A 22,220-nucleotide genomic window follows, 5' to 3' on the forward strand; every position below is an offset into this window, starting at 1 on the left:
CAGAAGTGATAGTTATAACAAATGATTCAACAAGTCCAAATCTGATCGCTAAAAGGCCCCCAAGCACAATGCATCACATACAAACCATACAAGTACCAGCAGAACGGATGTTTCATAACCAACTAATCACATTTTTACACGTCTTTGATTAAATACCGCCCATTTCATGTGAACACTTAAGGAATAAATAACAGATTTTATCGGACTGATATCAATTGAATTCGTCTTTGTAAATTATACCAGTTAATAAAACACTTTGTATAATGACAAATTAATATCAGGACTCAGTTAAGATGGATGGAACTGTAATTTTATCGTCGATAGATTGGAAAAAGAATCCTCTTAGGGTGATATATCTGTGGTAATAATTATAGATTAATTAAAGATAGGTATTGAAATTGATGCTCATGGCATTTAAATGCTACATACAGATCACAACTGAAGCAGTGGAAAGTTAAACTTAGTTGAAGAAAGACGCACACACAAATGATTTCCAAATGAACTCACCTACGTCTGCATCTGCATCATGACAATCCCAACCGTTTTGACAGGATCCATGAAATGTTATTCCATGCTCTACATGTTGACTGCGGTTGCACTAACTCCACAGCAACAGTTTATTTCAGGAGACAACATCGTGGTTAATTTGCTTAATCTTTACTTAAAGTTAATCTCCCCCCTCCACCCCTTCCACCCTGCAAGTGAAGCGCTTGATAATCCTTTTCAGAAAGGTGTGTCATGTAGAGTTGTCATAGCAGCGCAGACAGGTGGACCAAGATTCTGACATCTAGTCCTCCTTTTTTGAAATATGTTTTGTGTAAAAACTAATTCAACAAAAAAAAGTCTGGCAAGTCCCACTAATCAGACATGAGAGGAAAAAAGCGTGAAACAAAAGAAGTTGATCATAAGCGTGCACAGGATTTGTAAGCGATAATAAACACAGTGTAATAAAGTTTTTGTGATTTTGTTCTTGCTCTTACTTTAGCTTTAAATAAGAGAACAGTGTTGAACCCACAGAAAGAACAGAGCAGGGTTCTCTCCACCAGCAGCAGCAGATGGTGAATTTGTGTCCAGTTGTAGTATTCGTGCGGGGATGTAATCTCATTGAAGACCTCTTGCAGATTAGAAGGATTAAGTGGGCTCTTCATTAGCTCCTGAGGACCCTTGCAGAGGAGAAGTTGATGTCAAAGAACAAGAAGAGGGGTTAAGATTCACCTTAAAGGCTTTATTTTAAGGGAACCGACGCTGAGTATCAAAGTCAAATCAGAGCAGAGGCGTGCGTTGGCCTTGTGTGATCGAGTACAAGCTATAAAATTAGATTCTTTAAGTTCTGTATTTATTTAAACACGAAACTCAGTGAGAGCATAGCCCTCATTTACAATGACGTTGAGCAGATAGAAATATTCAAATGCAAGATAAAAAATGAGAAAAATATACATCATAGAGACAAAAAAGATCAGTTAAAACGGACATTAAATTCATAAGCAAAGTTCAAATCAAAATCAATTAAAACAGGTGCAATCAGAGGTTATTTATTTAACATTTTATTTCAAAAGGAAAAGTCTCATTGAGATTAATGAGAGAATCTTTTTTACAAGAGCGTCCTGGTCAAGACAGGCAGCCACTCAATTTACTGAGTTTCAGACATAAAACACTTAACATAAATAAAGGAATCACAAAATATAAGAAACATTCATCAATTTGTCATAAATGATCAACAACAAGGTGATCAAAAAGGGGCAATATGAGTTAGTTAAAGGGGACATATTATGAAAAATCCACTTGTACAGTGTTATTGAATGTATATTTGGGTAACCTGAGTGTCTACTGACCCACAAAATGTTAAATAAACCCATCCAGTCCTTTGTTTGTGGTCTGCATAAGTCTAACAACACAGAGGAAAATGCTCTGTTTCCAATTTGCTCTCCTTGTGATGTCACAGTGGGATTCTGGTAAAAAAAAACAAAAAAAAAACCTCCTCTCCCCTGGTATCTCCACCTATGGACTCCACCCCCAGCCTAGAACAAAACTTTTGAGCAGGTCTTTTGTTCTCGCTACAGAGGAATGATGTCTGCTGGGAAAACTCAGGGGGGGCTCATTACATTTAAAGAGACACACACACCAAAACGGAGCGTTCTGAGAGAGCTGGTTTCTACAGGGTCACAAACCTCCTCTGGTGCTTGATTCATGTTATATTTTGACCAAAGCACAGCACAGATGTTTCATTTAGACCACAGGGGACTGTTTGAAAAGGTGGAAGAGGGGGATAATATGTACTCTTTAATGTACTCCTATTAAAGAAATAAATTCAGCTCAAATCAACAGAACATTGAGTACAGAAAGATAAGTACCTAAAGACAAGTCGATGTAAGCATTTTTTTTTAGTCCTTACAAAAATAGAAATACAATTAAGTTTACAGGGGTAGTGGAGTCCAGTAGATTAGCTTTAACCGTATTACTGAGGGTATTAGCTGGTCATGTATATGCTTAACCATGAACTATCATGAGTTGCATAACAGTTACCGAAACGGGACTGAAGAGAGTCTATTCCTGTAGAGAAAGGGATTAGTGAACAAGGGATAACTTCATTCCTCAGTAAACCTCGGGCTGAAGACAAGGAATCAAAGGAATATACAAAAGTTATTGAGTTTCAGCTCTGTATAAAAAGGATAAAGTGATGACACTCTGTCATACCATTTAAGACTGCTATAAAAATATCTCAGGTGTGTGTGAAAGAGTCGATATGTGCTGTAGGAAAGAATTCCTGCTGAGCCCGACTAGACAGAGATTGAGGAATGCCAGAGGAGGCTCCCATGTGGCGAGCCCATGACCTGTTCCCAAAACAACGAACACAAAAATGTGAAAAATCCCTCAAAAGGAAGCATGGGAGGGGAGGTGGGGGGGACAATGGAGGAAGCTCTCAGAGTAAACAGGTAGACCCTAAGCCTGCATGCCCCTCATTCCAGCCCTTTACTCCAGAGATAAGAGGCACGCAAATGTTGGAACCAAGCGGGTAGAAACGTCTGTTCACACTGATACAGCAGCACAGATCCTGCCAAACACACCCGAAATCTGACTGAAAATAAACCTCAGCCGAAGCTCCGCACTCAAAAGTAGCATAACAGGTAATGGCAGTGACTGTCTGCAGCTCCATTTGTCACATAACCTTTCCAGTCACAGAGTTATAACGAACCAGCTGGTGATATGAACGCTGTTATTTTTCCTTCACATGATTACACGTGAAATCACACGCCGCCATGACAGAGATATCTGTCTCCGCGTTCCGAGTGTATTGTCACCCCTACCAGGCTCTATTTTTAAGTCCTTGCGCCTATACTGCAACTAATTGGCGCCGAGTTAGATTCAAACCTATGCTGTTAATGGGAAAAAATGTGTGATATGTTTTGGCCCTTGTCCCCTTTCTATATTTGGCCCAGCGTCCTCCATGCAGCTGCTCCTCCAGATCTGTCTGCCTGTGTTCCCATCAAACACCTCTCTTCGGTCTGAACATATTGCCTCAATTCAAGAGGCAAAGAGACCCTGCTAGCTTCACTCTTCACCTGCTTAAAAAAAAGCTCAAATACACATTGAGAATAAAATCACTCCTTTGTCAATGCTATGCCAAATCGTGCATGTGTAAGGCCTTTGTGAAATAAAAGGTCCGGCTTGTTTTGCAGCCCTTGTAAGAAGTGGTTAAAATTCCAAGCATTGCAGCTGTCAGGAATTCAATTATAAGTAATACAGCTGCACACAACAACAGCTTAAAACATTCACTTCATTAAAAGAAAGGCAGCTGATCCAGAAACATTTCATTTAAACTTCTCCTCCGAGCAGAATCTCTTCAGAGTTTTACACTTGTGCAGTTTTGTTGGTAAATTAAATCTTTGTATGAGGGAATTTTGATGTGCTCCAAAAAAGTGAATAATAAAAACCTCTGCCCATGATTCATTGAGCCAAAAATACGCTTACTACTCCAAATTCCATTCAAGTGACATGATGTTACATCCCCCCCCCCCCTCTTCACTTCCAGTGGAATTCCCAGATTTTGAATGAATCCCTGCCAAACAGGACTCATAAGGTCACACACCACCGCCCGTCCCCTCCCCTCTAAAAACCCCTCGCACAGCAGTCAGAGGTCCCCACCCCATCCATTTTGAGCGCTTCGTATCAGCTGTGCCAAGCTTTTAATCTGCCCGGTGACATCCCAGTGTTTCCTGCATGGGACGCAGGGAGAGATAAGCACGCTCCTCAGCGCAGTAAATCACTTTGCACTCCCACTCGCTCGCTGATATGACCATTATTCAATTAGTCTGCACTCAAACTGACCACCGTTCTGGATCATTATAACCAGAGGCTGATCCATTGTTTTCACTTTTGCAGTTTAAAAAAGAAATGTCCTTCTATTATCAGTTTCTGCATTAAAATTGTCAAGGTACTTAATAGTTTATAAGTTCCCTAAAATTCACCTGTAAAGTAAGAATATGGGTGCAGTTCAATAAAGAACATGAACTCTTATTTAAACAGACCTTTATTCATCATCTACCTCATCATTTATTGCACACAGCTTCAGTGGTTGATCCACGTCTCTTATGTCAGCTAACATGAGATTTTACCTCCGCCTGTTTATCCAAGCAGTCTTAACAAGGTGAAGAAGATTGACTAGCTTGTAGCTTGGGGGCAACAGCAGTTTAGTCAGCAGGGACTTCTGTTGGGAACCGGAGGGTGGTGGATTAACGTCCCAGTACAGACCAAGAAAGGGACTGGTTGCCTACTGCAAAGTTGAAGTTCCCTTGAGCAAGTCACTGAACCCTCAGACAGCTCTCACACTGATACACCTCCATAAATGATTTCTGTACAGTGTTGAATGCTTGTTGGAGAATGGATTCTGTAATTTTAACTTTAGGAGGAAGACAGGTAGACAAAGAAGTTATAATGTAAAGAAACAAAGACAAAATACGATGAGAGGGTCAGTGTCTTTTAAAAGAGAAGATTGTGATTATATAACACAACCACCAGGCCTCTCAACAGCAACATAAATACTGATATGAACAGAATGTGGACTATTATTCTCCAGAGGGCCGTGGCAGGCGGGATCCTCCTCACCAAAGGCTTCAATACCACATGGCTGTTAGCTTTGCAGGGCTGGGCACAGGGCCAGTCCACTGACGGGACAACCTGGCTACTCGCAACCAAGATAGCAGCCCGGAGTGAGGAGTGATTTATCCGCGTGCGTCCGCATCAGACAACCTTCCTCTGATTAAGGGTCAGTCATTGAGCGACAGGGCTGAGTGCAGTGGAGAGGGCGAGACAGGCGGCCTCCCTGTGTGAGACACTGGCATCCTGACCGCCGCACAAATGGACTTTCCAGACGCTGCACGCAGCACATGCACCGTACTGTACTGTGCTGTGTGCCTACAGCGGACACACACATTCATACTTACACGTTTACCAGGCGGCTTTTACACCGGTATGTTCTCATAGTGATTCATACTCTCTCTCTCTATCTCTCTCTGTTTTCTTTTTAAACACACACACACACACACACCCTGACTTGCACACATTTAAACACACAGACACGCACACACAAGAGCCAAGATAAAGACTTATTGAGCTGGCCTTGACATTTGTTCAACCCGACAACAAAAGGATGTGGTGAATCTGAGTCGCCCACTGTTTGACTCGTCTCTGTGGGCTGTTAAAGACCAGGGTTCCTGCGGTTCAGGGGTCACTAACAGGTTAACACCTCCATCACTTTCAATGGAAATCATGTCCATTGTATGCATTAACTGTGAGGGGATTCTGAGGGGGTCAACATACCCATGATGGTTTTTAATGTAGCCTACTCATCGCTGTGTTAAAGTAAGTTCAAAGACCAAATGTTCTGTTTATATTTAAGAGATTCCTGAACTGGATTGTTGTACTCTTGATAACCTTTGAATGTGGCCAAAGATATTCTCTTTTAAGTTTAGTATCATCACTGAGATAGGTTGGTTGGTAAATCAGTGAACATGGCTTGGACAAAAAAAATTCCTTACAACATATTTGAGAGACTCTTTTTTTTCTGCCACAGCCTCCAATGACAGATGTTGCTTCCCCTTTTTGTTGTCTGAGGCCACAATGGCTTTTACGTTGTGACCAACTTATATGAATGTTGTGTTTCCACTGCATAGTAGAGCTCAAATCAGCTCTGAACTGATCTCCATTTTGGTACCAAGTACTTTTCTTGGCTTACTTTTCCTCTTCAGTCGCTATACGTAAAAGCATGGCTGTTGGAAACGTTTTTTATTTTTTGTGCTGTGTTATTCCCCCCCCCCGTCATTGCCTGGTGGAAGGTCCTGCTCGACCGTGTGCGTAGTACCTGTTGATTTAACACATCCTCACAGGATTATCCATGTCATGGAAGGGACACATCCTGCAACAATCCAGTCAGTCAACTGCAGCGTTTTCATTCAGCCTCTTCAGTTACAGGTCAGCTTGTGATGCGTCTAGAAGTAACAGGTGTGAGCATATATATCAACATGTTTTCCAATGGGAAACTGATAAACAGTGGGAAAAGGAGATAGTTATACGCACATCATGTAGGTGCAGGGCAGCGCAAAATCAGCAGGCTGAGGAAGAAGACACGCCCGCACACTTTGCTCAAATATCACAAAAACTTTAAACTGATTCTACCAGAGGTCTTCTTCAGGTGGTAATGTTGTAATCATCACCTCCTACAGTTGTTGCTCATGTTCTCTGTCTCTCCTGGGGTGAAGCTTTTCTTCAGGTAATAAATACGTTCCCTTCACACAGTCGGTGACCCCAAAAGAACTACTTGCTGTGTCAGCTTTGCTTTGGAGTTTCTGCCTTTGCTTTCATTGCAAACAAGCTTCAAAACTACATGAAGAAAAATGCATCTCAAATGATGAATGTGGAGGGTTAGGATCAGGGTTTAAGGCAACCTCGAAAAAAAATGAAGAGGTCAGAGGTCAAGATCAGATTTAGAATAGTCACCACAGAGCTGGTAGAGGTTCATTGTTTCTGAGAGACACTCCAACAAGCAGCCTGATCTTAGATCACAACAGAAGGACGCTCTGCTCTCTGCCTTATGCACCCGAAATAAACAGAACAGAAAGAATTGCCTTTCAGTGGTGGTCTTGACCGGTCAACTTCAAGATTAGACTGAAAGTTATGATTTGGGCCAATATATATTTTTAAACTGCAAAATCATCCACAGTATTTAGTCCAAGAGGATATCTCAGATTTTCAAAAAAAGATGATACAAATGTTTTTGTTCAGCAGTAAATGGAAATGATTGAGCAAACCTGTACAAACAAAACAATTAGCAACACGTCACAGGATATTTTACCCATGAAGTCTACAGAATATGTTTTTTTATTTTAAACACAGAAAACCAGAAAATGATGACATTTTGCTCCATATTTAAAGTGCTGAAATAAGAGCGTTAGAACTTTTAAATAGTAAGCAGACGATGAACACCGCACAGTATTACCTACCTCAGAGCCTCGGTGAAGATCAGGCTGTAAATGTGTCATGAAACAACAATCTGAAGCAGCCCGAGTATGTATACACACCCCTACGGACACAAGCGCACACACACACACACACACACACACACACACACACACACACACACGTAAATATTTCAGATATTAGATTCATAAGAAGCAACTCTGCAAAGGATTTCTGCAAGAATTAGGATGAGTAAACAACTAATTTATTAAAGAATTTAGCTTCAGATCATTTTGGATGATGTGCACTAAAGCTTGTTAACTGCATATTAATATAATATAAAAGATGTAAAATTATCTGTAAATCACTTTTTTAATGACATAATAAAATTGTGAGAGATTGTGTAGTATCTATGCTACATTTTGAAGTTGAACTTGTGAAGTGTTGGAGCTCTAACTCAAAGAGTCACCGCAGCAGGACGTGTGTTTGTGTCAGGGATTAACACGGCCACATCACCTCACCTGGTTCCTTATGTGACTCTCAGCGGGCTCACGTGCTCTCACCTTCACCTCTCTTTCTCTCTCTCTCTCTCTCTCTCTCTCTCTCTCTCTCTCTCAAATGTTTCCCCACCCAGTAGCCTCACTCTGCTACTACAAGGTTAAACAGTCAGTGATTTTTGTTTTTAAACAAAACATCTTGTGCTTTCTAATCAGAGGAGGAAGAAGAAGATTTTCATTTGCATAATAACCACTTATTGAATCATTCAATAAAACTATAGGCCTATATATATATATCTAACAAAAAGTAAATTATAGAGTAAGTATCTGGGATTTTGTTGTTTATTATTTTATTATTTTAATCACAGAGAAGTGAACTATATGAATATGAAACTGAATTGAGAAACATTTTCGTTCTTAAGTTTTACATCCTCACCACCACACTGATTACTCTCCCCAGCAGACTCGCTCCTGGATCACAGGGAGCTTCCTGTAGTCCTGTCCACAGCTGACCCCTGGTGTTAACAACTGGTACTGCAATGAACGTCTTCAAATGAGGGGAAACTTGAGGTCAGAATTTCACATGACAAAAAAATGACCATTTCATGTGACTATGTTTGTGTTACAGTTTGTTGTTATCTGTTTCTGATGTAGCAGACAGCCACACACACACACACGCGCGCACACACACACACACACACACACACACACACACACACACACACACACACACACACACACAGTGAGGAGACCGGACCTGCAGAGGGAGGAACACACTGTCAGCTTTTGGGGAACTGGAAGTAGACTGTTTGCTGTTTCAGTAGCGATGTGTTTGATATTTGTTTGAAGTTCATAATCTAATAACATGAGCATAAATACACTTCCTGTGTGAGAGACAGCCTTCAGACGGATTGTGTTATTGAAAAAAGAAAAATACCAAACAGTGTCTAGACATTGTTCTGGCTGTAGGTTCTCTCAATTTAAACATTTACCTACAAACACAATCACTATGTTTTTTTTAAACTCAATCTTAATGTCTCAAAAAACAGAAAAAGTGAGCTTTGAAGGTGTTGTGTAAATTTAAGAAGATAGACTTTTTATCTATATTTCTTTTTTAAAGGTTTATTTTTGGGCTTTTTATGAGATGGGACAGTGGATAGAGTTGGAAATCAGGGAGAGAGAGAGAGTGGGGAATGACATGCGGGAAAGGAGCCAAGGGTCAGATTTGAACCCGGGTCACCCGCTAGGAGGACTATGCCACCATTTAAGAAAATGAGGATCCACAAAAAGGGTTTTCTAAGAAAAAAAGTCACATGAGTAAATATAAAAAGATAAATCACCAAGCACCTTAATCTTTAACGTGAGGACATCAATTGAACATTAAATCAGAGAACACTTGAAATCATATATCAGAACACCAGCTGAAACAAAAGTTGTGATATTTCATTTAAACCGTAAAATTTCAAAATAAAAGCCCGTCCCAACCAGCCTGGTGTTGCTGCACATTACTCAATTAGAGGCCTCGATGAAGGCTTATCAGAGTCAGCTTTACTGGACAGGTATTCTTACACACACACAAGGAAGTCTGTGATCTGTGCTCTCTATGTACAAAAGTATAACATTAAACATCAACACTGAGCTCAAAATAAGCAAAGACTAATATGTGTAAAGCTAAATGAGACAATAGTGACATGGTGAGTCGTGCAAAAATACTGAAATAAACATGATAATAGAATCATGGGTTAATTTACATGAGGTAATTACAGTATTTAAGAGAGCTCAGTAATGTGGCGACAATCTGTGGAGCCATCTTGGGACTTATAATTAAGCGTTGATTAGTGTGCGGATCATAAATATAGAATCAAGGGTGCCTCGTTCTCTCCCCCACGGTGCTGCAGGTTGATATGGATGAGCTGTCGAACCACATAACATCAAATTATTAATCATTTTGTTATCAGTGTCTTGATTTTTAAATTTGTGTTTCTGGTGTAAATCTACAGTTTTTCCCATCTTTGCTGTGCTCGAGTTTTGTTTGAAAATGATTAAAGGCTCGACTCGTTTTGACGCCTGTCCCTAATAAAGGGAGGTTCATTTAATAGACAGATGTAAATAAAAGCCTGAGCTATTATTGGAAGTTTTACATTGTATTAAAATAATTATTTGCTGAATTTTGATGTCCAAAGAAGAGAAGAGATAAATGTTTCAGCTGCTCTCTCTCAAACAAAGACTTGTTCACACAGACGAATACAAAGGGACAACAAAGGGTAGTTGACCCGGGTCATGACACTCTGCCCTCTCCCGTCTTTTTTTAGACCATATTTTTATGTATTTTTATTCTTTAGGAAGTCCGTCCGGTGAATCCCAAAATGGTGCGAGTGGTGTGAATTTCACAGAGCATGGTTTCCTCTGGAATAGAGGATGTTCCCAGCCAATCTTTCATGGATCGAGCAAACAGGAGTCATCGGAACGAGGAAGTGGTGACAGGTGCTCCGTGGAAGATTCAACGATCCACAGAGTGAAAAAACACCAACAGACAATAGTCCACATTTATCTTGTGGACTGCTCCTCAGCTGAGCCTCAGAGGACTGATATCGTTAGGGCCGGAGAATGAATCGAGTTTAGATGTCAGTGATGATTTTGTCTTTACAAGATCATTAAAACCAAAATAATGGAGATCAAACAATTGTTGTGCCGCATGCAGTGTTACGCTTGTTCTGTCCATAGGCTATAAAGCTCACAAGGAGCTGGTGTCCTTAAATGTTTTAGATCTAAAATGAAAGACCGGGAAGTAAATTCTGCAGGATGTTGATGCTTTTCGCTTTGACTGCTTGAACTACTGACTCCCAGATTTGACTCATTTGATGTAAAGTTTAGTGTTTTGTAAATTGTACTTTGTCTCTCTTTGGGTCTCTGTCTGTAACTTTGTGATTTTGCTGATGCCTGTCTCGGCCAGGTCTCCCTTGGAAAACAGGCTCTTTTAACTCTGTGGGTAAATAATGAAAGAAGGTGACAGATTTTATTTTTTAATGAGGTGAATTATTTCACATTGTTTCCAAATATTCTCTGAAGTAAACAAATAGATGACATGGAATTGTAGTTATGGTTTTTGGATAAGTATGTGGTCAGTCAGAGAACCATGCTGTTACTTTTCTGCTTTCCTTGGAGTTGTTAGTCATTAATGGTGTTACTCACACTGCACCGTGTTCTTTACTCAACAGCATTGCTCATTTTCCTTACAGGTTTCCTCAGCAGAGAGGACCAGAGCCAACAGGGAATTCTGTCAGAGATATAGGACACATGCACGACTTAAAGAGAGCAAAGTGTGGCCGCACTCTGCCAACACCTTTTAGCCTCCCAAAGAAAAACAGAGGGGAGAGGAAACTGACTGCTGATGTAGTCATCTTATACTCACTACCCGCCTGGACACGAGCTAAAAATTGTCCTGGATGCCACGAGGGGATTCAAACAAAAGAACGGAGAGTGCTGAGCCGATCAGGAGAGGCCTGGAGTTGATTCAGCTCCCTGACTCAATTCCTGACTGTGAAACAAATGTGCCAGCCAGCTTGAAAAAGATCCTCTGGAACCAGAACACAGGTCTTTATTCTCTTTGTCTTTTTCATGTTAACTAAACACTCAAGCCCTTTAAGATCTTTTTTTGTTTAATTAAAAGCTGTATTATACATTACCTTAATCGATTCTCAATTATCACCCTGAAATCTCAAGAACAAATCACCGATCATATATCTCTAACACAGGCCATTTGTGTGGACATACTCTACATATTATCAGGGATTTTTATGGCTGCATTTTTTCACATAAAGGAAACCTTTGGGGTCAAATTCACATAATTTTCAAGTCTGCTATTTGACCTCTAGTAGTTCATAAATATTACTAAATAACTGGGTACATCTCCAAACTACACTTCTTTTTAAAAACAGCTACAACCTCACTGAAAGTCAAATATTTCTGTAATTTGTGTCACATTCTGTTTAATTTCATAATCAAGAACATATTAGGTTTAGAGGATTCTCAGAGGGGGGGAATATTTTATACATACATGTTTTGGATTAGACTGCCCCATTCCTTTAGGAAACAACCTAATTACCAGCAAGTTCTTTTGTTTGGATGATTATGAAACATTTCAGCTGTATTGGGAGGGGATTTTTCTTGTTGCACATTTTTATTAAACAGAGTTTTTTAATTTACAAATGAGTGTTTAATGTGCTTCTAGGCTGGGGAACATGCATGTGCATGACACAGTGTTTTAAAAATAAACTTTAATGCCCCCCCCCCCCTGCACAACTCGATGGAGCAACTACAACTACAACTACCGTGTTGAGGTTGTATGAGGGAAAATGTTCAATCAGAAATGTAAAAGGAGGATTAATGCAAAGCTGTGAAATCAGATTGCACCTTCTGTTTCTGTAGCGCTGCAGCTGAGCTTAAAAATACTTCAAAAACAATTTGGGAATAATTGCTGTGAATTCTTTGGCTGCAGCTGACATCTTGGCACAAAAAGTGGGAGTACTTGTTCGATTTCTCAACTTTATTTTTCTACAGGTGTGATCAAATCAGAGCTGGAATAAGAAGACATATAACGTATTTGGTCATGGAGTGAAGATTGACTGGATCCACTTTATAATCATATACATATAGATATATATAGAGAGAGAGAGAGAGAGAGAGAGAGAGAGAGAGAACACAACTGGGCGGTGGTGTGACAGGCAGAGATCATAAAAGCAAGCCTGAGAGGGACAGCATATGCCTGGGATTATGAGCAACCAGCCCTGCTTTAGGCGGGGGGCCACACCCTCTCCTGCAGCTGTCTCACATGCTGTATTTGCAATCTGCTATCAATGACTTAATCAGTTTGGGCCCTCGCTGTGACTGTCTCTGGAACAGCACACGGGAATCTTCAGCCCGTCCCGGTTTGCACGGAGCGCTTTTTATTTATGTGTGTTTGCATTACTGTGATGAAACCGAACACTCTGCAAACACAGATGCAGATCTGGACGTTGCTTCTTGTGCACGTGTGTTTTGTTGTCATGGTAATTTAAGACCAGCTGTGTTGACATAGTCGCATAACGCATCAATAACAACTAAATGTCTTGAATGACTCGCTGAAAGGTCTTGTTATTTAGGGTTACGGCGGCAAAAAAATCATTATCTACACTGTCGTTTAACTTTTTTTTTTTTTACAGTTAATTGATCAGTTATCTAACTTATACAGATTGGTAAATCCTTAAATATTTTTTTAAATATTTTAAGTTGACAAAAACACACCAAGGAAACACACCAGTTATCTAAGATATGAAAAGCTGGAATGGCATTACATCTTAATTAAAAAGAGGGCTTCTGGATCCAGCTCATAGAGGGCTCCTGGATCCAGCTCATAGAGGGGTCTATTATCAGTGTTTATTCAGGGCGTACAGTACATTCAAACTTAACTAATAAACCCTCTAACTCTTTGTGTCTGAGGCACTAACATGAAGCAGACATTGATGCTTCCACATGAGGTTGAATTAGTCAAATTGCAGCAGCTCTGTGTGTAAAGTGAAGCTGCTGTGTGTGTGTGTGTGTGTGTGTGTGTGTGTGTGTGTGTGTGTGTGTGTGTGTGTGTGTGTGTGTGTGTGTGTGTGTGTGTGTGTGTGTGTGTGTGTGTGTGTGTGTGTGTGTGTGTGTGTGTGTGAAAGGCAGCTACCTGAGATGAGATTAGGGCAGTGCCATGATTAAGTGCTGCTGTGTTAATGTAGCCGGCCGGCCTGGTGTAATCTCTGAGTGGCTTTCTGCAGACTGCTGCCAGCGAGGCCCCGGGACACACACACACACACACACACACACACACACACCCACACACACACCCACACACATACAGAATACTGCGGCAATGGGAGCACCATGAAAGCCCTGATTTCCTGAGCTTTAAACTCTGCTCTCTCTGCTCTGACTTAATGTTGTCTTTCTACCTGGAAACATGTTTAGTGCCGCTGTTTTACACTTATTAAAATATTACATATAAGACTACATTTCTTCTGTTGTTCATTTCCTCAGTAAATTAGTTCACAAACCTTAATGTCATAATTTTTAATATCTTGAGCTTGGAAACGTTGTATTTTCATGCATAATTGCCCTGAAGAAGACGCAAAATGTTACACCATTAAATGCACTATTTAACCCAAGTTGGCACAAGTACATTTAAGATATAATTTCACAAGAAAAGGTTGTCTGTAATATTCCTCTTTTTTAAAAATTGGTGAATTGCTCGACACAGATTATGTGAGTATGTCACCAAATAAAATATTTTACTTTCCCTCTTCTTATACCATAAAAAATGTGATTCAGTGGAGGTGACAACAAGCAAAGTAAGAGTCAGTAAGAGACTCGTATTCATATTACAAACATACCTTGGCTGTGTTTCTTATCCAACACTATCCTGTACCTCCCAGATAAACCCTGAACATGCAGAATGCTCTTCCTCGTCAATTAGCCCCGATCAATTAGCCTCTGTTGATAACATCACGGCTGACATGGGGGGTCTGCCTCTCCTTAAGTCTACGCAGGTGAACCCCACCCACACGGCTTCAGCCTGGGGGGGATCGAGGCCTGAGCCTGTTGTTATGCACCCATTAGCTAGAACAACAGGGAGGATAAACCTGCCACTCAGCCGCAGACTGAATTTAAACACATTCACACCAATTACAACAGATTCTCTCTGCACGGCCCGAGGGGGGAAGAAGTCGAGGTTTAGCTGCGAGGGAAGGAAGACGATGTAACAACAACTTACACATGTCAGACAGTGTGTTCATGTCAAAGTTCTGTAGCTACTTGAATAAGGAGTGCTTTTCATTTGTACAGATTTGAATCCCTCTTGAATAATTTCTTGAACAATATCGACACACTTCTTCTCCTATGTTAGTAATGTTTAGAAACATTGTGCATGAACAAAGTGCATCAACATGTAAACCTCTGGACCATGTTTCCTCTGAGGTGCTAAAAATGGAGCATGAGGTCAGGGTGATTGACCCCTCAGAGAAGAGCCTCTTCCTTTGGAAATCAGGAAAATCTCTATTTATAAAGCATGACTCTTCTCAGCTATAAATACCCAGGATTGTCCCCGAGGTTTGATTTGATCGCCGAAACACTTTTACCTGATATTTAAAATATGATGAAGCAACACAGTGGTGTGAGCGTTTAAATATATCTCAGGGTATTTCAGTATACGCACTAAAATAAAACCTGGTGTCACTGCTGTGTTATTATCACATAGCAGGAGGATGGATACTGAAACATGCCTCATATTCAGCTACACAAAATAAAGAGTCACTCTTGTTAAACAGAAGCGTAGTGGGCCACGGGGAGTGTTAACAGCCCCTGACATTAATCAGAAATGACTAAATCATTTACAGGCAGGATGTCTGGAGCATAAACCGCGCTCCCATGCTGTGAAAAACAAGGCGCCATGTGTAACGCAACACTGAGACTACCTTCGCTCCGTCCGGGCCAGGAAGCCGGGTCGCTGCCCTGCTTCCAGGTGAGCAATGGGTGCTGCTGGGAGCTCATTCAGCTCTGTGTGTGGATGTAGGAAAAACCAACAGCGATGGAGGCTTGTAGAAGCAACAGTTAATAAACGGTCATCCTACAACACATGAAAGACATCTAAAAGGTGAAATTGTTCTTTTGTCATTTTCCCTTTTTTGTCTCTTTTTAAGCTCACTGCCCAAATATTGAGGAAGAAGAGCTTTACATTTGGAAAGTAAAGAAAGATGATGTAATAATAAATACAAGACAGGATGAATATTTGCAACAATTTATTTCTCAAAAGTGCAAAAATATAAAAAAAAAAAAACATCAGTATATACATCAATTTTTAAAATATTGTCTGTACAATATTAATTATCACCATATGAATTCATATCCCTGCAAGAGAGGAAGGAAAGGTTGAACCCAGTGTTCATGTTCAAAAAGTTTTATGGCTTTTCTTGGACACACATACAGTACAACAGTCTTATTTTTTATATCTCATGCCTTCTGAGCTAATAGTCGGGGGAAAAAAAATACAAAAATAAACACATTTTGTTGAGATTTAGCTTCAAAGATTTGAGGTCAGGTCCTGTGTCCTTGCAGCGGGGTGAACAGGAGGTTAGGAGTTGTTGTAGCTGCAGTAATACACAGCTGTGCTGGCGTCTGACAGCACCGATGATATGAGGCTCTCGGGTCCCTGCATGCCGGCCTCGTGTGGCACGTACGACAGGCCCGTCATGTCCGCACGCGCTGAGGAGGAGCTCAAATACTGCTCAAACTCGCTGCGATCCACCTCGGCTAGCAGCTCGGAGTGGTGCATGTGCTCCACGCTGTCTGCAGGGTGAGGGTGGGAGTCAGGAGGTGGGGAGAGCTGTCCTGCCCCACCGGGATGCCTCTTTGGGTGGCTGGGGCTGCAGTGCTGGGTGTAGTACATGGCCAGAGGGTTGGGGTGTCCCATGTATGAAGGGGGGAGGGTGGCAGGCTCTGCAGCAGACGCTTGGTGTCGGTGCAGGATGGGGTTGTGGTTGGAGACAGGGTCCTGGGGCTGGTACTCAGCAGCCTGGGAGTGGTAGGTATACATCATGTGGCAGTCCTCCTGTGAGTGTGGAGGGAAGAACATGGAGTCTGACTCCACAGCGTCCAGAGGGGAGGTGTCCGGTGTGGGGAGGCTGTAGCTCTCATACGACGGGCCCCCGAGAGCCTGAACGTCTCTGTAGTGACCGAGCGGCTGCTGAGGAAGCTGGAAGCCGTGCTCGTGGTAGCCAAGAGTCATGCTGTCCATCGCCGGGCCCTGGTGATCAGACACGCCGTGGACAAGAAACCCAGAGTCCAGCCGCTTGATCCTCTTCACCTGCTTCCTCCGCCGGGGCCGGTACTTGTAGTTAGGGTGATCCTGCATGTGCTGGACCCGCAGCCGCTCGGCCTCTTCCACAAAAGGCTGCTTCTCCGTGACAGGAAGGGATTTCCATGATTTCCCTGCAGGTCAAGAGGAAAAGTGAATATCGGTGAAACGTCAGCAGATAGTGAACACAGTGTGAACATGCTCATAAAAATAGCTTGTTGCCATTTTAGGGGGCAGGGACAGTTTTTTTTTTTTGAGGTTACATGTGTAAGTTACACTCAGACTCAGTAGCTTTTTATAACATTGTAACATCACCAACTCTCAAAAAAATAAACGGATGAGAATTTGGCTTTTTAAATCAACTGAAAGCATGAAAACAAAATAAAAGAGTGAATAATCATTTGGAAATTCTGAAAAGAAATAATAAGGCAATGTCCAAATTTAAAAAGTCTTGTTTAGATGCAACATCACATCCGAGTATTTAACAACTTACCCAACATTTTGCTGAGCTCCGCGTTGTGCAGGTCCGGGTTTTGCTGCGCCAGCCTCTTGCGCTCATCCTTCGCCCAGACCATAAACGCGTTCATGGGCCGCCGGATCCGCGGCTCGCTCTTCCCGCGGTTCTGGCTCCCGGAGCTCCCTGCGGAGGCGCACGGCTCGTTCTTCACTTTGTTGTCCCCGAGAGGACTGAGAGGGTCGGCCCACTGGCAGTGTCCCATTCCAGGCATCATGACTGACATCGTACACCTTGCCTGGGTCTGATCGTCACTGGCGTAACCCGCATCGGGACTACTCATCTCTGTCAAGATGGGAGGTTTGGAGAGACAGCTCGCGAGGCGTCAGCACACCACTGAGAACAGCATGCAGATGGACGAAGAAGAAACTCAACAAGGTGATTGGCTTTCAATCTGAAATTGAGAGTTATAAGTCACATTTGCAGCTTCCAAGAGGCGCGTGGACAGAGCGATACCGACTACTCAGCAGCAGATGTGAAGGCTCGTGAGCTATAAACTCACAGGCAGCCAATCGCCATGTGGGGGGAGTGCCCACTAGGTCTGCTGCAAAGGTGTAAAAAAGTTTCGAGTACTCCGCCTCCGAGCCTTGTGTGAAGAGCTGAGACCCTTTGAGGACAGACGCAGTGAGAGTACACATAGTCAGTCATGTGAAATTATGCCTAGACGCAAAAAAAAATGGGATAAAAATTTATTTTCTAATCTCATAACAGAAATTGAGATATTAACTCTTATTTATGTTTTATTTTTTTAATAAGTTCTGTTTTTGTTGCTCCAAATGTGTAAATGTTTACGAACATTTGGAGCGAAAAAGGCTGAACTCCAACAATTACGTTTATTTGGACTGCAAGTTTTAATTCTCACTCTTGTATTAGACTGGCACTAATTGTCAGACATCAATAAGCTCCATGTCAGTGTGTGTATTGGGTTAGTTAACCGTGTTAAATCCTGAGTATCAGGTTTACGCGTGGAGTTAATGGCTCCCTCATTCGCAACTTTTACGCACGGCCGTCTCGATGGAGACTTTCTTTGATTGCAGCCTCGATAAAAGGCGTTAATTAATCACTTCAATGCCCCTAGAAATGAAATCAATAAGACTGCGGAGGGATTAAATAAACACCCATCACGTACCTGTAAACCGAGGAAGGTCCTCCACGCAAGAAAACTTGTGAAACGTGGTGATACTGGTGTCTCAGGTTGGGACGCTCAAATGTCAAAACTGTTTCTGTAGCTTACTAGACGTCTGTCTGGGATTAATGACCCAAAACAAACAGCTGATGGATTAAGCTGAAGGCCTCAAGCATTTTTCGGATTCACATTTATCCAGAGAACAGAACATCTCTACCTTACTTTAAGAGAAGTGACACAGGGACATAGTGGGAACAAAGCCAAGTCTCCTAAGACTAAAAATACAACAGCACATTTGAAAGACTGTATATTATTTTTATGCTTGATCTAATTCTCAGCTATTATACGTCTTTCAACAGCTCACACAAAACTTTAGAAGTGGAGTTCACCCAAAATATCTGAATTATATGCAATTATTTTTACCTCATTAGATGCTCACTGATTTCATTGTGTGCTCTATAATTTTTTTCTGGGTTTGATAAGTGGAGATAAAACTGAAACACATCCAAAAATATCATTTTTTTGAGACTTTACAACATGCAGCTATAAATATATATAAAATATAAATACTAATTTAAAAAGTCATAGAAATGTGTGAGAATGTGTGTCCTTGTTTTTCAGAGCAGCTGTGCTGGACGAGGACTGTGATAAAGGGGTGAAAAAAGGTTAAAGCAACCTGTTGTACCTCAAATACCCAGATTTGGAGTGTTTACATAGCAGAGAATGAAGCCCCTTGTGTGTGTGGCCCAGAAATCCAAACATCAACAAGCGGCTGCGGGGGTCCTTATCAGAGCCGGCAGACCTCAACTTGTCAGCTCCGTCTTTTCTCGCACTGTTCTCATCTCTGGTTTGTGGGTTACTGTGCTCCTGACACGTCAAAAGGAGCTGACAGAAATATGAGGGATGCTTATGCAACCTTTCGGTGGCCTCGCACAGTCCCCAGCGGGACTCCAGAGCAGGCTGGGTGACCCTCCGTGGGGGTCAGTTGGAGGGTGATTTGGATGGAGGGACAGGATTTGGACTATAATACTGTCATCGTCTATTTTACCGCTGATGAGCTGATAAGGTCCCCCCCCCCCCCCCCCCCTTAAGAGAGAGAGGAGAAAGAGAGAGTCTGTGTGTGTGTTTAGTGCGTTAACATGGGCGTGGGTATGAGTGTGCCCCGTCCTCATCGCTCTCTCGCCGTGTGGGAGTGAAAAATCCTGGCCTTTGATGGGAGAAGTCATAAAGTCTGGAGTCGTAGCCACATTTCCTCTACAAGGTGAGGTTCAGAGTCAACCCAGAGGAGTGGAGGGGAGGTGACATGCCTTATACCCCCCCTCCTCCTCCCCCCTCTAAACCTCCCCCCCCCCCCGTCCCTCCACCCCGTGCCTGGGGAGTCTGGAGCTGGGTGGGGGCCAGGGCTCTCGACGCCAGCCTCTGGACTCCGCGCTCAGGGAGAGGTCACTTGGCTTGCTTACACAATGGCATTATCTCAGTTCCAGCCTCGGCTACTGCAGCGGTGAGCACTTCCTGTCCCTCTGCAAGCACTTCCTGTCCTTGGCGTAGCAGCACAAACTGTCCGCCTTCAGAATCGTGGTGGAGCTGCTGGTCGCCAGTCTCGCTGTAGAAATTTCTTGGGAATTGCACAATGTGTTTGCTGGCTCCTTTGTGCCGCGCTGTGAGGCACTGGTGTTAGTTTAAATCACAGGGACGGAAGGTATATATGTGTTAGCACTCTGCAGCGATCCCCCGAGCCGCTCAAACTGCTCCGGCCTGAGATGGACAAACCCACTGAAAGGAAAAGTGCTTTTAGTTTAAACAATACTCGACAAATAAGCACCAAATGTTTGGGTATTCTGCCTCACGCTTAAATTTGCACTCCTTTCAAAATGATGGATTAACTAATGGAATTTACCGACAATTGGTTTGCTTTGATTTTCACTCATTAAAATCTACAGTGGAATCAAATTGCTGTTTCTTCACAGTTTTTTTGAGACAATGTTAAATGAAACACTTCAAATATTGGAAATTCAAATCAAGCAGTCTGAAAACTGCAAAATCTAAATTTCAGGGGAGCAGTTTGGAAAAATGTGATTATGAATTGTCAGCGCTGTACAAATAATGATTGATTTACTTTTTTTATTGATCTATGGTCGGTTGGTGCTCTATTGGGGAAGAAGTGGAGATTGTTGTGCTAGAAAGCCTGCTTTAAAAAGCCAAATATGAGGCGCTGGTGGCGCAGTGGTAAGTGCACGCGACCCATCTATGGAGGCTGTAGTCCTCCAAGCGGATGGTCCAGGTTTGAATCCAGCCTGTGGCTCCTTTCCCGCATGTCATTCCCCACTCTCTCTCTATCCACTGTCCTGTCTCTCCTTTAAAGGCTTTAAATGCGATTTTTCACACTTTAATATAATAGAAATCAAGAATATCCTCTGAAAATAACTCTGTGAGTCTTGACTGTCTACAATGGGTGTAACACCCGAGTCCCACTGTCTGTGATGTTTTTCGAGTTTTCTGAGTCATATCTTCAGTTTGTTTACATTGTTGGGACGGCCGGCTGACTCCTCCCCTTGTGTATAAAAGTTGTTTAATTGAGGGACTAGAGAAAAGAAGAATAACATACTGTACTCACTGCTTAACTGTGTTTCTAGATCACGCTCATTTCGGGTAAATTTACATGCAGTGTGAAGATACGAGCATAATAAAGATCGCTAGCATTAGCATGCTAACACAACAATGCAGCGCAAGTCGTTTTTGGTTTCATGCTGGTGCTCAAGGGCGACATCTGCTGGATGAAAAAAATCACATATTAAAGCCTTTAAAGGAAACAAAAAATAATAAATAAAAAATCTAAAAAGTGAAATGTTTGTAAAATCATTTTATATTTTTTGATTAATTGGACTCGACTCCCACAAAAATACCTCGGCTCTTGGCTCTTGGCTCTTGGCTCTCGGCTCTCGGCTCTCGGCTCTCGGCTCTCGGCTCTCGGCTCTTGGCTCTTGGCTCTTGGCTCTTCTGGACATTGATAGAAAACCTCCATTTATTGATTTTCTGGCCAATTTATCCCAAGCTGTTGACTTGTCAAATAACAGCGATAAGTTGACACAGCTAGGTATGGACCTCTGCTGGACGTCCTCCATTGTTGACCTTCTTCTTTTCAGTTAATTTAATGGCGGGCTACACTGTGTGGCGCTGCTATGATGTCACGCTATTATGAACCACCATCCGGCTTACACCCCACTTACGAAGTCATGGTACTGTTTGCTGTGGAAACGATGCAAGATCAGGGTTTACCAAACTGAACTGAACCGAACCCCTTGGTGGAAACCGGGATAAAGAAACACCTGAAGACGTATCAGTGTTTAAATTTAAAACAGTGGCTCTCATTACTCTTGTGAGTTTTTTTTTTTTCCCAATTTAGCCTCTGAATCACAAAAGAGGCTGGTGTGGTTAGAGGTAAAAACTGGAGTCAGAGAAACATTCATTACTTTATATAAAGAAATGTTTAAATGATGCTTTTGTTGTGTGTATTTGAGGTTACAGCCATTCAGTGTTGAATCCATCTGTAGACGTCTGTAATTATATGTGGAGAGATGCTGATTGTTTGGATTGTCTGATTAGACGATGACTTCCTCCAACACCTGCTCTGCGAGGCAGGAGGTGTTTCAGGATGGGGGGGAAGGGGACGGGAATGAGGAGGTTAAGCAGGGGAAACACTTAACAGGTGTGCGGCAGAGATATGAGGAAAGAAACATCTTCTCTGAGATTGATTCTCTAAATAGAAAT

At 42.1% G+C, this 22,220-nt stretch overlaps 1 protein-coding gene across 1 annotated transcript; it reads right to left on the reverse strand.

Annotated features, from left to right (window-relative positions):
• Positions 1 to 15,740: 15,740 nt before the first annotated feature.
• sox17 (SRY-box transcription factor 17) lies at positions 15,741 to 17,803 on the reverse strand. The gene is made up of 2 exons (XM_020654761.3): positions 17,306 to 17,803; positions 15,741 to 16,946 (listed from the first exon to the last, which is right to left on the reverse strand). The coding sequence occupies exons 1-2, from the start codon at positions 17,607 to 17,609 to the stop codon at positions 16,090 to 16,092; spliced, it is 1,161 nt and encodes a 386-aa protein (XP_020510417.2). The 5' UTR covers positions 17,610 to 17,803; the 3' UTR covers positions 15,741 to 16,089.
• Positions 17,804 to 22,220: the final 4,417 nt, after the last annotated feature.

Source organism: Labrus bergylta, chromosome 20 (assembly GCF_963930695.1).
Source record: "Labrus bergylta chromosome 20, fLabBer1.1, whole genome shotgun sequence".
Taxonomy (NCBI): Eukaryota; Metazoa; Chordata; class Actinopteri; order Labriformes; family Labridae; genus Labrus; species Labrus bergylta.